This window comes from Strix aluco, chromosome 5 (genome assembly GCF_031877795.1).
Source record: "Strix aluco isolate bStrAlu1 chromosome 5, bStrAlu1.hap1, whole genome shotgun sequence".
NCBI classification, from domain to species: domain Eukaryota; kingdom Metazoa; phylum Chordata; class Aves; order Strigiformes; family Strigidae; genus Strix; species Strix aluco.
This window is the reverse complement of record NC_133935.1, coordinates 37208195-37221935: the sequence shown is the minus strand read 5'-3', so window position 1 is coordinate 37221935 and position 13741 is coordinate 37208195. Positions and strand designations below refer to the sequence as shown.

Genomic DNA, 13741 nt, shown 5'->3' with positions numbered 1-13741 from the left:
TCAGAAAGTGACTTAGAAGAAGAAGAAACTTAGAAGAAACTTCAGAAATAAATACAGCATATTGCTGAAAAATCCTGTCTTGGTATCCTCACTTACTTTAGATATTTCCCATCAGTAACTGGTAGTATGATGGTAACATAACAATAAGCTGAATTATTAACTTTTTTTTTCTTCTCTACTTTGTAAATGATTCATTACCATGTTATTCTATCAGAGACAACTAGAAATAAATAAACAAACCTGACTGTCAAACATGAGTAATAGTAACTATTCTAGTTATTATCTGAGAGTGGTTGAAATTAAAGATTCATAAATACATGGAAATAGATTCTTCCAGAATAATATGGTACTGTATTGCTAGGAAGATGAGATTTTGTATTTTAAATTTCCTTTTCATGCCATCCACTGAAACAACCTTACTGTCCCTTTACTTCACATCCTAACATAAAAGTTTTCTCTCAAGTCTAAATTATATTTTTTTACATTACAACCTATTACTGCTTGCAAGGATAAACTTTCTCATATATCCTGAATTTCTTAAACTAAAAGTATAGTATCTATAATATATGCAGAAATGTAAAATCAGTTGCTCTTTTTTTTTTTTTTTTTAATGTTGGACTGTTGAAAAAAAGAATGCATGAATTTTGGGCAAAGAAAATTGGGAGGAAAAAAACCAGATCTCTTCTATTTTCCCCAATCAAGAAGTAGATTTTTTTTTTTTTTTTTTTTACTATTATCATTGTATTTGCAGGTGAAAACAGCTGAGCCTGACAATGCTGATGAATGACAGGCTGAATTGAAACCAAGGAACTTTTCTTACAGAAGTGCATGTGCAGGAATATATGCATATCTGTGGTCTTTTTTATGGGAAATAATGAATTTAGGAGTGAGAAGTTTGCGTAAGGATGTAAGCTAGAAATTCAGAGCTATAATTTGTGGGATATCAGACACATTATGAGATTTAATTATGGTTTTTAAAACTGTGCAGATGAAAAATGCTTTGTAAGCATTAAATATAATACTTTAGTTTCTTGTATTGAAACAAACAGTATATAGAATAGGATATTTTAATGGTATCTCATTGCAATTCTGTAGTTGCATTATTAATTTTCTGATTCTTTGATAATATTGGAACTTTCATGTTCACATACATAAAATCTACCCTTCAACCTTTAAAAATTCTTTTACTGGATATTCTAGCCATTACTTACATATGTCATGGGCGAAATTTGCTGTAGACTGGTGGATACATCATCAGTGAGTTATACAGACCAAACAGCTTTACCGGTGACAGGCTTGTCAGTAGAAGTTAAAGTTGAGCAGTAAATAAATAAATAAATAGTGTGTGTTTATGTTAGCACAGGCCAATGTATAGATGCCATCAGTGATATTTCTGATAGGAGTGTAATCTTCAAATTTTCTGAGCAAAATGTACAGCTGAGTATGCTACGCAAGAGACCTCACTCTTAATGGGAGAATTTTATGTTCGGTTCATTAAGGTTCTTAATAATCTAATTTCACAAGGGCCTCAACACACTTCAGTGCTTTCTTTGCCCACATCTTGCAGGCTACTAATGTATTCAGAATGGGCAACAATGTGATTTTACTTACAGCATAAGGGAATTTAGTCACAGTATAGTTCTTGGTCATTTGAGTTAATAAAAAAATGAGGTTTTCCAGTGTGCACTTAAATTATGTTACTAATCTTTTAGAAAAGAATGGGAAAGAGAAAGCATGGGCAGCCAGAGAAATGTGTTAAAGGAGGATTATTGTAGCCAGAGTACTTTCTGAGAAACTGAAAGAGGAGAATCCTTATGTACTTGAAGGAATATGTGATAAATATTCAAGTTAAATTTCAATCAGTGATCATTTGCTAACTCAATAATCAGAAAACTGATTTCTGGTTCTGAGCAGTGATAAACAATTGCAGATCTACCCATAATGAGACCCTGTAAAACTTTCAAAAAGTGAATCAAAAGGAATTATGTAAAACCTAGTAAAGTGCCTGTATTCCACCTTGATTACAAGAACAAATAAAATTATCCATCCTAGCTAGGGACTAAAGTTTCATTAACATTTGGAGAGATAGTGTATTTATTTCTGTAGAGTAGAAAATGTACTAATTACAGTTAGATGGAAGGTTTTGATGTTGCCAGATACCCAGTAAGAGGGGAGAATTGGTCATTCTTACATCTATGCAATATTTCACTTACTAAATGTAGCATTCAGGATTTTAGCTAATTCTGTCTTCAGTGGACATAGTCTCTGTCTGTCTCTCTCTCTGCCTTCCTTCATCCATTTTTATGGGGAAATGGAACCAATCTAAGCAGCATTAGACCGGTTTTCTTGATGAGCTTTTAGAAGATTATCTCATCATGGACCCCAAAGCAAGGTTCACCCTGAGATATAGTGGAAAAACTCCTCGGTATATTTAGTTTATTTTGTGAGCTGTCTGTATATAGGTGAGTACCAGTAAGGTACAAGAATAGTCATGTGTCAGATGATGGCTGGCCTTGCTTGTGACAAGTATGATCAAGATGATGGACAGGTCTGCCAAGAGCCAGGATATGATTTCCTTGGAGTCCTGCCTGGAGCGAGCATCGAACTATGATTTTGAATAAAACATTCTCTGTTCACTCACTGTTTTGTCTATGTGTCTTTGTCTAAATGGGAAAAGTTCTGGCTGGTTCTGGCTGAAATCTTCATGCTACCCTAAAGCCTCTCATGTTAGAGTGTTCAGGTTGTTCCAGGTGCACTGCCAGTGCACAGCCTGGCTCTGTATGAAAACTTTTTTAAGAAGACAAGGTCATGCATATCCATTCGCATTCTGAGTTTTGTCCTGAAGTTATTAAGTGAATTTAACAGTGTCTTAAATAAGAGAAGTATTCTACTCTATTATGTTTTCTTTTCCATTTTAGTTAAGTAATTCTGGTACAGTGTCATGTTCTCATTAAGGAGGAACATACCTTCTTTCCAGGCAGTCCAGAACAGCACATTGTTTAATTAGAGTTAGATGCATTTAAAACAGAAGCCTAACCATGAGGGAAGGGTACTTAGAAAAAAAGATAGGATTGAATTGTCACGCTGGAAAAATTCCCACAAGGAAGTGAGTCATTAACCTGTCCTAATATTTTGCACAATCATTGTCGTTGTGGGTGAGGGGTATTGTCTGTACCTGTGAGTTGGTACGAATGTTTGAGTTTCACGTAATGACTGGACGCTGAATGTGTTGTGAGTAACTCAAGCAGAGCGTGCAAACTGTGACTTTTCATACTTTAAATAGGTAAAAGTGATCAAAATAGTACTTTGGTGATGGGGTTAAAAAAAAAATCCCTAGAGGTAACAAGTTTAATTTGTCGGCTAATACAAATGATTGCTTCCAAGTTTTATTGTATGGCAAGCAGTCATTTGAGATTTGGCCATATTGGTACACGGTTGTAGTGGATGGGTCACCTTTGCAATTTACACCAGAAAGATAATGATAGTTAATGTAACAATTTGTAGTAGATGTTCTGTTGGTGGTTGTTTCTGCAGACTTCTGTGCATTATTTACTGTAAAGTTTTAAATTTTTATTTACAGTATTTTTGTTACTGATAGTATGTTATGATTTTTAAAATTGTTTGTGATCTTCCTATGCAGTTTGCTAGTGTTCACAGACTAGTGTGGGATGTTGATAAAATTTTTCAGCATTCAGAATGCATCCCAAACTAACTAGGCTATTTAAGACTGATTGCTAAGAGGTTTTCTTAAAAACGAAGTCTCTTTACGTGTCCTGAGTAGAACTGGAGTTAGCATAAATGTCCTTTCCGTCAAATCTGTCTTAGATACTGCCATATATGTGGTTGCAAACAGAAAAATAAGAGTTAAGTAAATCTAGGTATCTAATGTAGGTGACAACAAGAAATTTCAGAAGTCTATACAGATAACTATCTAAACATGTAAAAACCCACTTTCTGGCAATCAGAATTCCATACTTTCTCTAAGAAGTTTTATTAAGGACTTTTTGTAAATTAGTAGTTTTGTCAGCAGCTTAAAAAAGCTGGGTTGGGTCTTTTTTTTGTTTTGTGGGGTTTTTTTAAATAACTGTGATACTCCTTTGCCAGAAGTGCTAGTACTGTCCTTGGAGAGAGCAGAAGCCTTTTTCTAACTCGTTTTTCCATTTCTGTAAAACACTTTGTAGGTACCTAGTCAGGTTACACTGAGGTTTCATTTATTAAAGTTTGAAAAGTGCTCTAGTTTTAAAGTTTGTTTCAGTAGAAGTGGTTCAAAGTATAGTCTATTCAATTTTTATAAACTTTAGGAAAACTGTCATTAAATGTTCAGAAGTCACACAATAATATTTTAAAATATATTACCCAATACACTATTTATTGAAAACATGTAAGTTATAAGCTAAAGAACCCTATCAGATAACCTAGAAAAAATATTGCTGTGGAAAGATTTGATTGGTTGCATGCTTATTTTTCATCACGTTGTTTTGTATGTTGACTGTCTTACAGCCTTGTTCGTTATGGTCAGGATAAAACTTAAGGGGGATATTTAAAGTAAAATTCTGGCTTCTTTGCTATTAACTGTGGGATTTTTTTTTTCCAGTTGCATAGAATCACAGAAGGGTTTGGGTTGGAAGGGACCCTTAAAGACCATCTAGTCCAACCCCCCTGCCATGGACCTTCCACTAGACCAGGTTGCTCAAAGCCCTGACCAACCTGGCCTTGAACACTTCCAGGGAGGGGGGCATCCACAACTTCTCTGGGCAGCCTGTGCCAGTGTCTCACCACCTTCACTGTGAAAATATTCTTCCTTATATCTAATCTAAATCTTCCCTCTTTTAGTTTAAAGGTGTTCTCCCCTGTCCTGTCACGACAGGCCTTGGTAAAAAGTCTGCCTCTGTCTTTCTTATAAGCCCCCTTTAATTATTGAAAGACTACACTAAGGTCTTCCTGGAGCCTTCTCTTCTCCAGGCTGAACAACCCCAATACTCTCAGCCTTTCCTCATAGGAGAGGTGTTTCAGTCCTGTGATTGTTTTCGTGGTCCTCCTCTGAACCCACTCCAACAGATCCATGTCTTTCTTGTGCTGAGGGCCCCAGAGCTGAACAAAGTACTCCAGGTGGGTTCTCACCAGAGGGAGAACCACCTCCCTCAACCTGCTGGCCACACTTCTCGATGCAGCCCAGGATATGGTTGGCTTTCGGGGCTACGTGTGCACATTGCTGGCTCATGTCCAATTTTTCATCCACTACTATCCCAAAGGCCTGTGCAGGGCTGCTCTCAGTCCATTCATTGCTAGTTGTGTGGTTGCTATATTTGTGCGGTTGTGTTTTGTGGGAAATGGGGAATGATTTTTAACATTGTTTTTTCTTACTTTCCTTATTTAACTCTTTCAGAATTCCCCACTCTACCAATATCTGCAGGATTTGGGACACACAGATTTTGAAGTATGTTCATCTGTGTCGCAGAAGGCAGAGCAATGTGCAGCAGCGGAAAGACAGAAAGAGCGGACTGTGCATGCTGCCCAGAAAGTGAGCACTCTCCTGTTCCTGAGTATTTCTCTTCTCAAAACACAACCACATTACTTCTCAAATAGGCAAAATCAGAGGGGATAAACATGAATTTCTTACTGTATTTTAAAAAAAAAAAAAAAAAAAGAAAACAAAACCAAAAAAAGCCCCAACCAGTTGTCATATCTTATCTGCAAGTATGTTTGGAAATGCATGGTTTACCAGTATAGTTTGGAGTGTTTCTTTGCACTTATGTAAGCTAGTGAAGCAAGAGACTTTGACAATGAATTTTTTTAGTGTTTTAAGTTATCTTATTTACTGGATATTATTATGTTAGCTTGGCATGATGTTCTGGGAATAAAACCTGTAATTTTCTGGAACAAAATATTTATAGTTCCCAGCCCTTCTCTGGCATTCAGTTGCTAAATATTGCTTAATCTGTGACAAAACGTTTTAAGAAAGTGGATTTCTGGGAAGTATAAATACAATAACCAATCTGAATGAGATAGGAGAACTGTGCTTAGGTTATGGCAATTTTCTAACAGTAACAGCTGACAAGGATCATCAGCTGATTAGCTCAGACTTCTTATTTCTCTGTCATTTTAAGTAAAGACTTGTGGATCTTTTTAAAACGTTTTGTTATTAAAATTATGCTTGAGAATTTGGCCATTTAACACCTACTACACCTACACATTTTTTGTTTTCCATATTAAAATTAAATGGTATTTTACTGTTATTGGTAGTGTACAGGCAGTGTGATTCAGACAAGGAGCTGTAGTGTGGGTGAGGAAATTCCTCTCCTGAGGCAGCTAATGTAGGAATCTCTTTGCAACAAGTATATTGAAAATTCAGTAGTCTGTCTATCTTCTCCATAGCACCTAGATGGAGCATGCAAAGAGCAGTTATTTTCTGCCTACCTCTTTCACTTCCACAGTGGAGAGTTCAATTTTCAGTGGACATGCTCCACTATGTGCTAAGTCAGGGGGGAAAAAAGAGGCCTCCATGTAGACTTCTCTGTCCTGGCCACTGCAGGCTGAGATGGACAGCACCTCACAGGGAGAAACCCAAACAAAGCATTCATGGGTTGATGCGTTGACTCTGAAGAATTACCATTTCTTTCTCCTCTCTCCCCATATCTACAGGAGCTTCCATTTTTGTGCACCTTAGGTCATCTGATTCTTGCCTGCTGTGGCTTTTAACCTTCCACTGGAGTTCAGTTTTTGTGTTGTTCATTCTTGCTTTATACCTCAGCCATCTTCAAATCAGAGGATCACAACCCCTTTCCTCTTGTTTGTAACCCCTGCTGCTTCTCTGCTCTACAATGTTCCACCCTCACAATTGGCTGGCAGTGAACTGGGGAGAGCATCCTGTTTTTCCCAAACACAGGCAATATGATATGAGTGGCCCTGAGATCTCCAGAAGGTCTCCTTGCAGGTTTTGGTGGATGGGGGATCATATGGCAAATGAGGAGAGCTGATGCTTTTCTTAGGATCTTTTCTCAAATAATGCCATCTTGACGTATATCCATTACTCAGTTCTCAGATGCTTTAAGGAATTAGCTGAGTAATAGACACAGTTAGGCTTTATTTCAACAACATTTTTCCAGTTTTGTACGTGTCCCTCTTGTTCCTCCCTTGTTTTAGGTCAGAAGTATTTTTTTCTTGTGGCATTTTTAATCTATTCTGCCCTGTGTAGGATCTTAGGTGGGGTAGGATTCAGAAGTATGTGGATTGATGTGGATAACATCAGTCAATTTTTTTTCTGATCTGGGGGAAGAATGTGTTTTTTGAAATGTTTGCAATAGTATGGTGTACTTGAAAAGACTGACATGCACAGTCTTTGAAGTGGAAATTTAGAAGTTGCAGTATTCATCTAGCAGTATTCAGAGAAGTGTTGATGGGTCATATTTTCACATAGTGATATTAATTTCAACCATTCTTTGTATAGACTATATAAGCTTCCTCACACACTCATCAGTCCATTTGAAAAGACAGGATAATAAAACATGAAACGTTTTGCTTTGGTCTTCAGTCCTGTTGGAGTCTATCTTCATGGATAGATTGGGCATAGTTTGTGTTTACCTGTTGGACAAGTGCACTGCACACTTTGCTTCACAGCCTCAGTCCCCAGTTTATGAGACTTGTAGTCAGTCCTGTGGAAGTGTGCTATGTCTCCTTTCTCTCATGCCCCACTTTCTGGTCAAAGATGACCATGTAGATAAGATGCAGGGTGCATACACATTGAGCAGACCAGTAAGTACCACTGTGTGCCCAGCACATGGATTAGACAGCCTGTAAAAAATAATCATACTGTAATAAGAATCCCCAAATTTAGTACTGTTCAGCTGTGTTCTTGTAGAGTTTAAAGCTTTTCAAAGAGTTAGCAATCATGTAGAAAAAATTATGAAGGATCTTCATACAGAACTCCAGTCTAGTGTGCTGGGGATTTGTGAGCCCAGAAAACAGAGTAACTGAGGGGAGGAGGAGAAGTGATTCTTGCAGTGTCTCCATGCTTCCTTGGCTGGTTTCTCTAATGTAAGATTATTTTAAATTTAGTGAATAAATTGATTTCTAGTTACTCTTGATGTGGATAGCTATTACATTTGTAATAATGATTGCTTCTATCGGTCACAAGGCAAGGCTGAATTTAATTCAGGGTTTAATTCACAATTTTTTATAATTTAATATAGACTACCTTTAAAAGTATTCATGGAAATATTAGGTCTGCTACCCTTACTTTTTCGAATTGGCAGCTGGCACTCACCATAACTCTCAAGAAACCACTTGAGAAAATAGCTTTAAAACTATTGGCAGTTTTGTGGTACATTTACAATGAAGATACCTATTCTGGCTTAGTGCAGGAAGACTTTAATTAAACCACTGTTAATTGAAAATTAGGTTGACGTATTTCACTGGCTGATTATCTGTTTATTACTATGAAGTAATACATGGACTATCACTTGTTAGCTGCATTACTTTATTTTGCATAATTACTTTTGTGGAAATCAGTAAAGCAGTATGATGCTGTGTTCATATATATAATTTCCACCACATTTATTACAAAAGTGCCATGGGGTTAAGAACCTCAAAAATATTAAGATATACTGCTTTTAAAAGCCTCAGGTATTCTGTTTTTTCCCCTTAAGCATTTTGCACTTGATTTTGTTGTGTTGGGAGCAAGTCCTCCAGTATTGTGTCAGATGTAGAAGTAATTTGTCATGGATTGCCTTGCACCTTGAAGGGAGTGGGTGTGTGAAAATGGGCTGTCCATGTCTTGCAAATACTAGGATGACATTCACATTGTCTCATCTCTGTCTAGACAAGGATATGTAGTGGAAATAAGGAAGAAACCTGTGTGAAATTTCTAGTGATAAAATGTCATAGGTTCTTCCTGCTGCTGTTCCAGTACCTGTTTGGGAACATTAACACTTTTCTTTTGTATTCTGATGTAGGAAAGTCTGTTTTTGTTGTTTGATTTCTGTGTGCCATTTTGGTAGGGTGTCTCAAAAGGAAAGAGAATGAGGGAGAGGCAGCTGGCCACACGTTTAAAGTAGACTGGATTTAGGAGTATCTGAGGCTTTGTTGAAACTTTTGTATGACGTACAGGCAAATCATTTACACTCCCATCCAATCATTTCCTCATTTTTACATGATACTGTTATCACTTCCTTTCTCTCAACCTTCGCTGGCCTAGTCTACTGAAATTATAAAATGTCTGGGAAACAAATGATTTCTGAGTTCTGAATATGTACCTACTCACAGTCCTAACATAAAATGATCTTAGTTGAGGCTTAGTGTAATGCAGAATACAATCACAGAGAGTAGATGATGATTCATGCTGATTGATGCCTAGTATGTGTACATCGTTTTCCTTCTGTTCTGAAAAGCAAGATTACAAATGCCTTAAACACTTTATTAAAATAAAAATAGAAAAGCTGCAGTATTGCTTTGTCTTTGAGTTGAGATTGTTTACTCCTCTTGTATTCAGTCAAGTAGGAACTCTTTGCAGATGCAGATATGGTGACATACAGCAAGATTTTGGCAAGGCAAAGATGTAGTTTGGGATCTTCAGGGACTGAAAAAACACATCTGGAAAAAAAAAGAGGTTCCTAATGACTGATACAACATTGCTGCTGTGTCTTGCTGTCCTGCTAAGCAGAGCTTGGTTCAGGCTTAACAAAAGGCAGAGGCGTCGGTTGAATTTGAAGCACATAGAGTTATAGATCTCTGTGTGTGTGGTTTTGGTGGGTTTTTTTAATCAGAACATGGTCTTAATGAACATTGAGCTGAAAAGGTGTAAAGGTGCTTCAAGGTTGTGTTCTGAGGGCTGATGAAATGCCAAGCTCCCATCTGAGGGAGTAGAGAGATGTGTTTTAGCACAGTATTTACATGTGCAGTGTTTCTGGCTGTACCAATCTCTGGAGAAAGTTACAGCTAAACATCTGGTCTCATGATCATTTGGTACTCAAATCACTGTTTGCAAGAACTTGTAGACCTGTTTTCTGGAATTAAGTCCTATTTAGGTAATTCTACTTGATCTTTAAGGAATGTGTTTCTTCCCATTTACCTTTTTCCTTTCTCGGTCATTTTCCTGGACGGCTGTGCATATCTGAATATTTAAATTTATTATACTGTCACACCTTATCCCATCTTAGATGTGATAATATTTCATCACTAGAACAGGGCTGGTGCTAGAGGCAGCTACTGAGGATTGTGTTGGGGCTACCCCTCAGTAGCTGTGCAGGTGATCTGATGTGGAAAGGCAGAGAGGCCAGTCCTTTGCCTTTGTCTAGGGCTCCCACCCGTTAATGCTAGCTCTGGGTAGTTGGGAGGTATTTAATATTTAGCAGTATCTTCTTTCTGAAGTGCATAGAATTGGAAGGTGCCAATGGGAATGGTGATATTTTAGATACCTGCTAGTTTGCCATTTCAGGTTCATCCTGTACAAGAGATAAATAGTCCTTAGAATTTTATTTTAGATTCAAATGAATGTACCTAAAACGTGCATGTCCTATGCTATATTTTTCAATATTAGGAGTTATACATCTTTGTTATTCAGTTTACAGCGAGTTTGACTGAGTGGTGTTCTAAAGTTGTAAGAAGAATGCTCCAGAAGCATTGGCAACATGACCTGACTTGTGTGTTGATGAAAGTTGTTTTACTTGTCAGTAACACTCCCAATGGGAATGCAAACTGTGAGACACTATTCAAAGGATCTGAATAATTTAATGTGTTACTGTACTCTACTGGGTCACAGCCCAAGACAGTGGGTTGTCTTGTTTTGTGTTTTCAAGCACTAACATGCCTGTTGAGTGTTTATGCAAGCTCAGATTTTTATTTTTAAACTAAAACATGGAAAATAAACCAAAAGATTACTTATGTAGCACACTAGTGTGGGGTTTTTTTAAGTAATTCCACAGTCTAGTTTACTCAGCTGGTAGCAGTTTGAAATTATCCTTGGTGTAGGTTCAAATGTTCATGATAAAAACCCAGACTTATGAAGGCTAAGCATTGAAAATGGTAGGCTCCAAGAAGCATAATTTGAAATAGTAAATGGAAATTCTTTCTGTACTCTGCTTTCAAAGTACAGGGAAAAGTAATTCTGAACGAAGTATCTGTCTGCAACTCAGATGCAGAGCAAGGACCTTTACTGAATCTCAATTTTCTACAAATTGTAATGGGAAAATTTTGTTTTATTTTGCATCACTTGACAAGAAACTTGGAAGATAACCTAGTGTTGCAGTTTGTGATACTCTTCTCCTCTTCCAACTTATGTCAGTGCTCTTGAGCAACATCAAAATACAATCACTTGGATTTATTCCAGTCTAAGAACTATGGATTGCTGGGATAGCTCGCTATCATTTTGAAACCCCTATTACTGCTTTGTCTCTCCGCTGACCTAAAAACACTTCCTTTTGGCATAGGTCTGCAATTTCTAACATAGAAAGATGAGACATACGTAAAGAAAAACTTGAGTTAGGTTACCTAAATGGATGCTAAAGTAAGTTATTTCAAAAATTGTTGAGGCATAAGGGATTTAGGGTAACAATTTCTGATGTTACTCAAAGCCCTTCTGCCCTGGCTTGCTGCATCAAACTTGTTTCACACTGCCTTTCAGAGGGCTCTCGGGCTGATCACAGGGCTAACCACAAAGCTCCAAGCTCATGTTACTTGGTTTTACTCTTCTGTTTCCTACCTTTATAGCTGGGGAAAAAAAAGGGAAAAAAAAAAAAAAAAAAAAACGAAGGAGAGACAGAAGAATCTGATCCAATACAGACTCCCTTTATACATTAAGCTATTATAATCTGTTTGGGTTTTGGGTTTTTTTATTTTGAAACAGTATGCCACAAAATGTAAGTGCTCTACAATTAATTTTTTTTTGGCATGCATTTTGTTTGATTGTATTGCATGTCAGCAGTCTGAAGGTTAGCAGTCTGAAGATTAAGAGGTAGGGCCTCAGAATTCATGAAATATGTGTAAGTAAATATTTTGAAAAATACTTCCTGTCAGCCTAGTCTGAGGAAAATAGATATATAGTGTGTGTCAAAAACTCATTTTTTTTTCATTGAATGGCTACAGAATGAAGCCAAATCATGCATGTGTTTAATTACAATCTCTCATGCACCACATTTTAGGAAGATACAGGAGTAAAATGTGTGATGACCGAGAGGGAGTCCTCTAATTAGTGGTGTTCAAAGTTGTGTTTACAGCTCAGATGAAAGTGTGGATTTAGGTTGCATGGGAAGCAGCATGGAGATAAAGTACCTGATAGCACATGCTGGTTGGGACAGGGAGTTTCTGGCACAGTTCCTCTTCTTACAGTCACTCTTCCCTGTCTCTGTTCACAAATCCTCCAGAGCCTTGTCTCCAAGCTGCAGTGGCCTTCCAAAGAGAGGTTGTTCCTCTTCTGGTCTTTTACTTTTCTTCAGTCCCTGTCAGCCATTTAACCTGTTTTTTTTTATTCTCAAGGAGTGAGAAAGTCTTTCATATTGATGTAGTAGCTGCCAATTTGAGATCAAACTAATTCTAGCTGTAGTTATTTTTAACAGTACAACATAACAATCCATTATGCTCCAAATAGGTGGGGTTACTGAAAGCTTTATTTCACGTGCCTGTGTACAGGCAAGCTGACGGGAAGCAGATGTTCCCTTAGCGTACTCTGAAGTTAGGCCAGACAGAGTAAGCGAAACTTCCTTAGAGGTACTTAAGTCTGAGTTAACAAGAAAAGCAAATGCAGAAATAAAGGAATTGTCTGTTGTTATTTATTTATTTTTGGCTTTGTTTTTTTTTTTTAATTGGCATAATTTCTGTTCCCTTCAGCAAAGCATCCTGTCAAAACTAGTTGAGTTCTTTAGAAGTTGGTTTCCTTTTCTACAGTATAAGAAAAATGATGACATACTTCACCGACTGGTAAGTGATCACTGTTTTTTTTTTTTCCCCATTTCCTTTCCTGATCCACAAGTCTTCCTCTCCTCCGTACCTCATCCTCTGAGCACCATCTTTGGTCTGTATTGTTCGTTTTGGCTCTAAGAGTTCTACTTATTCTTCAGATAATATTGATTCTGGTTTTCAGAGCTGCTGTGCCAGGCAAATTGGGCACACAAGAACAGGAACAGTATCAGTAGCCAGGTTGAAGATGTTCAAAATGTGGAAGAGAAATTAAAATAAAATGTGTGGGAAATTAAAGAAAATCTTGAAAGCTGAAAGGAATTAACCTAGCTACCCCCTTCAGTAGAAGGCAGCGTGGAGACACTGACTGAGAAAGTCCATATGTTGCAGCCTCGTGCCTTGCAGACACAGCTCAAGACAGAAGGCTCTAGAGCTTTATCTGAGTATTGCTTCACCCTCTGTTTCAGCTTTTTAGCCGGAGCTGAAACTCCACCACAGTGCAGTCTACTACTCCTGGACCCATTCTGGCCTATTTGTTTCTGCACTGCTGTCCACAGTTCTTCTGCATCTGGGAAAAATGAAGCAAACTAAGGCACCTCCATTACAGTGCTTCAGAACAGTTACCATTAAGAGCAGGTGACATCTGTGTAGCAGCCTGGCTGTAGGGAGAGGCAAGAACAGGTCTCTGTACTACCTATGTGCTCTCATCTCTGCAGTTCAGAAGCCAGCTGGGTGTCCATCTGCCTCACCAGGAGTTGTATTCTCCTACTCCTTGGAGCCTGCAGGAACTTTTAGGGCCGAAGTCAGCCTGTGTGGGGTAGACCTGAAGGGTGATAGTTCTACCTTAGATAGT

The 13741-nt window shown here is 37.7% G+C and overlaps 1 protein-coding gene across 8 annotated transcripts in view; it reads left to right on the top strand.

Moving 5' to 3' along the window:
* Nucleotides 1-13741, top strand: part of VEZT (vezatin, adherens junctions transmembrane protein) — a 101372-nt gene that overhangs the window by 10901 nt on the left and 76730 nt on the right. For 7 of the 8 annotated variants that reach the window (XM_074827035.1, XM_074827034.1, XM_074827031.1 and 4 more), the window contains exons 2-3: nt 5387-5521; nt 12820-12909. In XM_074827035.1, the coding sequence (XP_074683136.1) occupies nt 5387-5521; nt 12820-12909 (225 nt within the window). The remainder of the gene's footprint in view (nt 1-5386; nt 5522-12819; nt 12910-13741) is intronic. The other variant, XM_074827030.1, reaches the window with a different exon arrangement.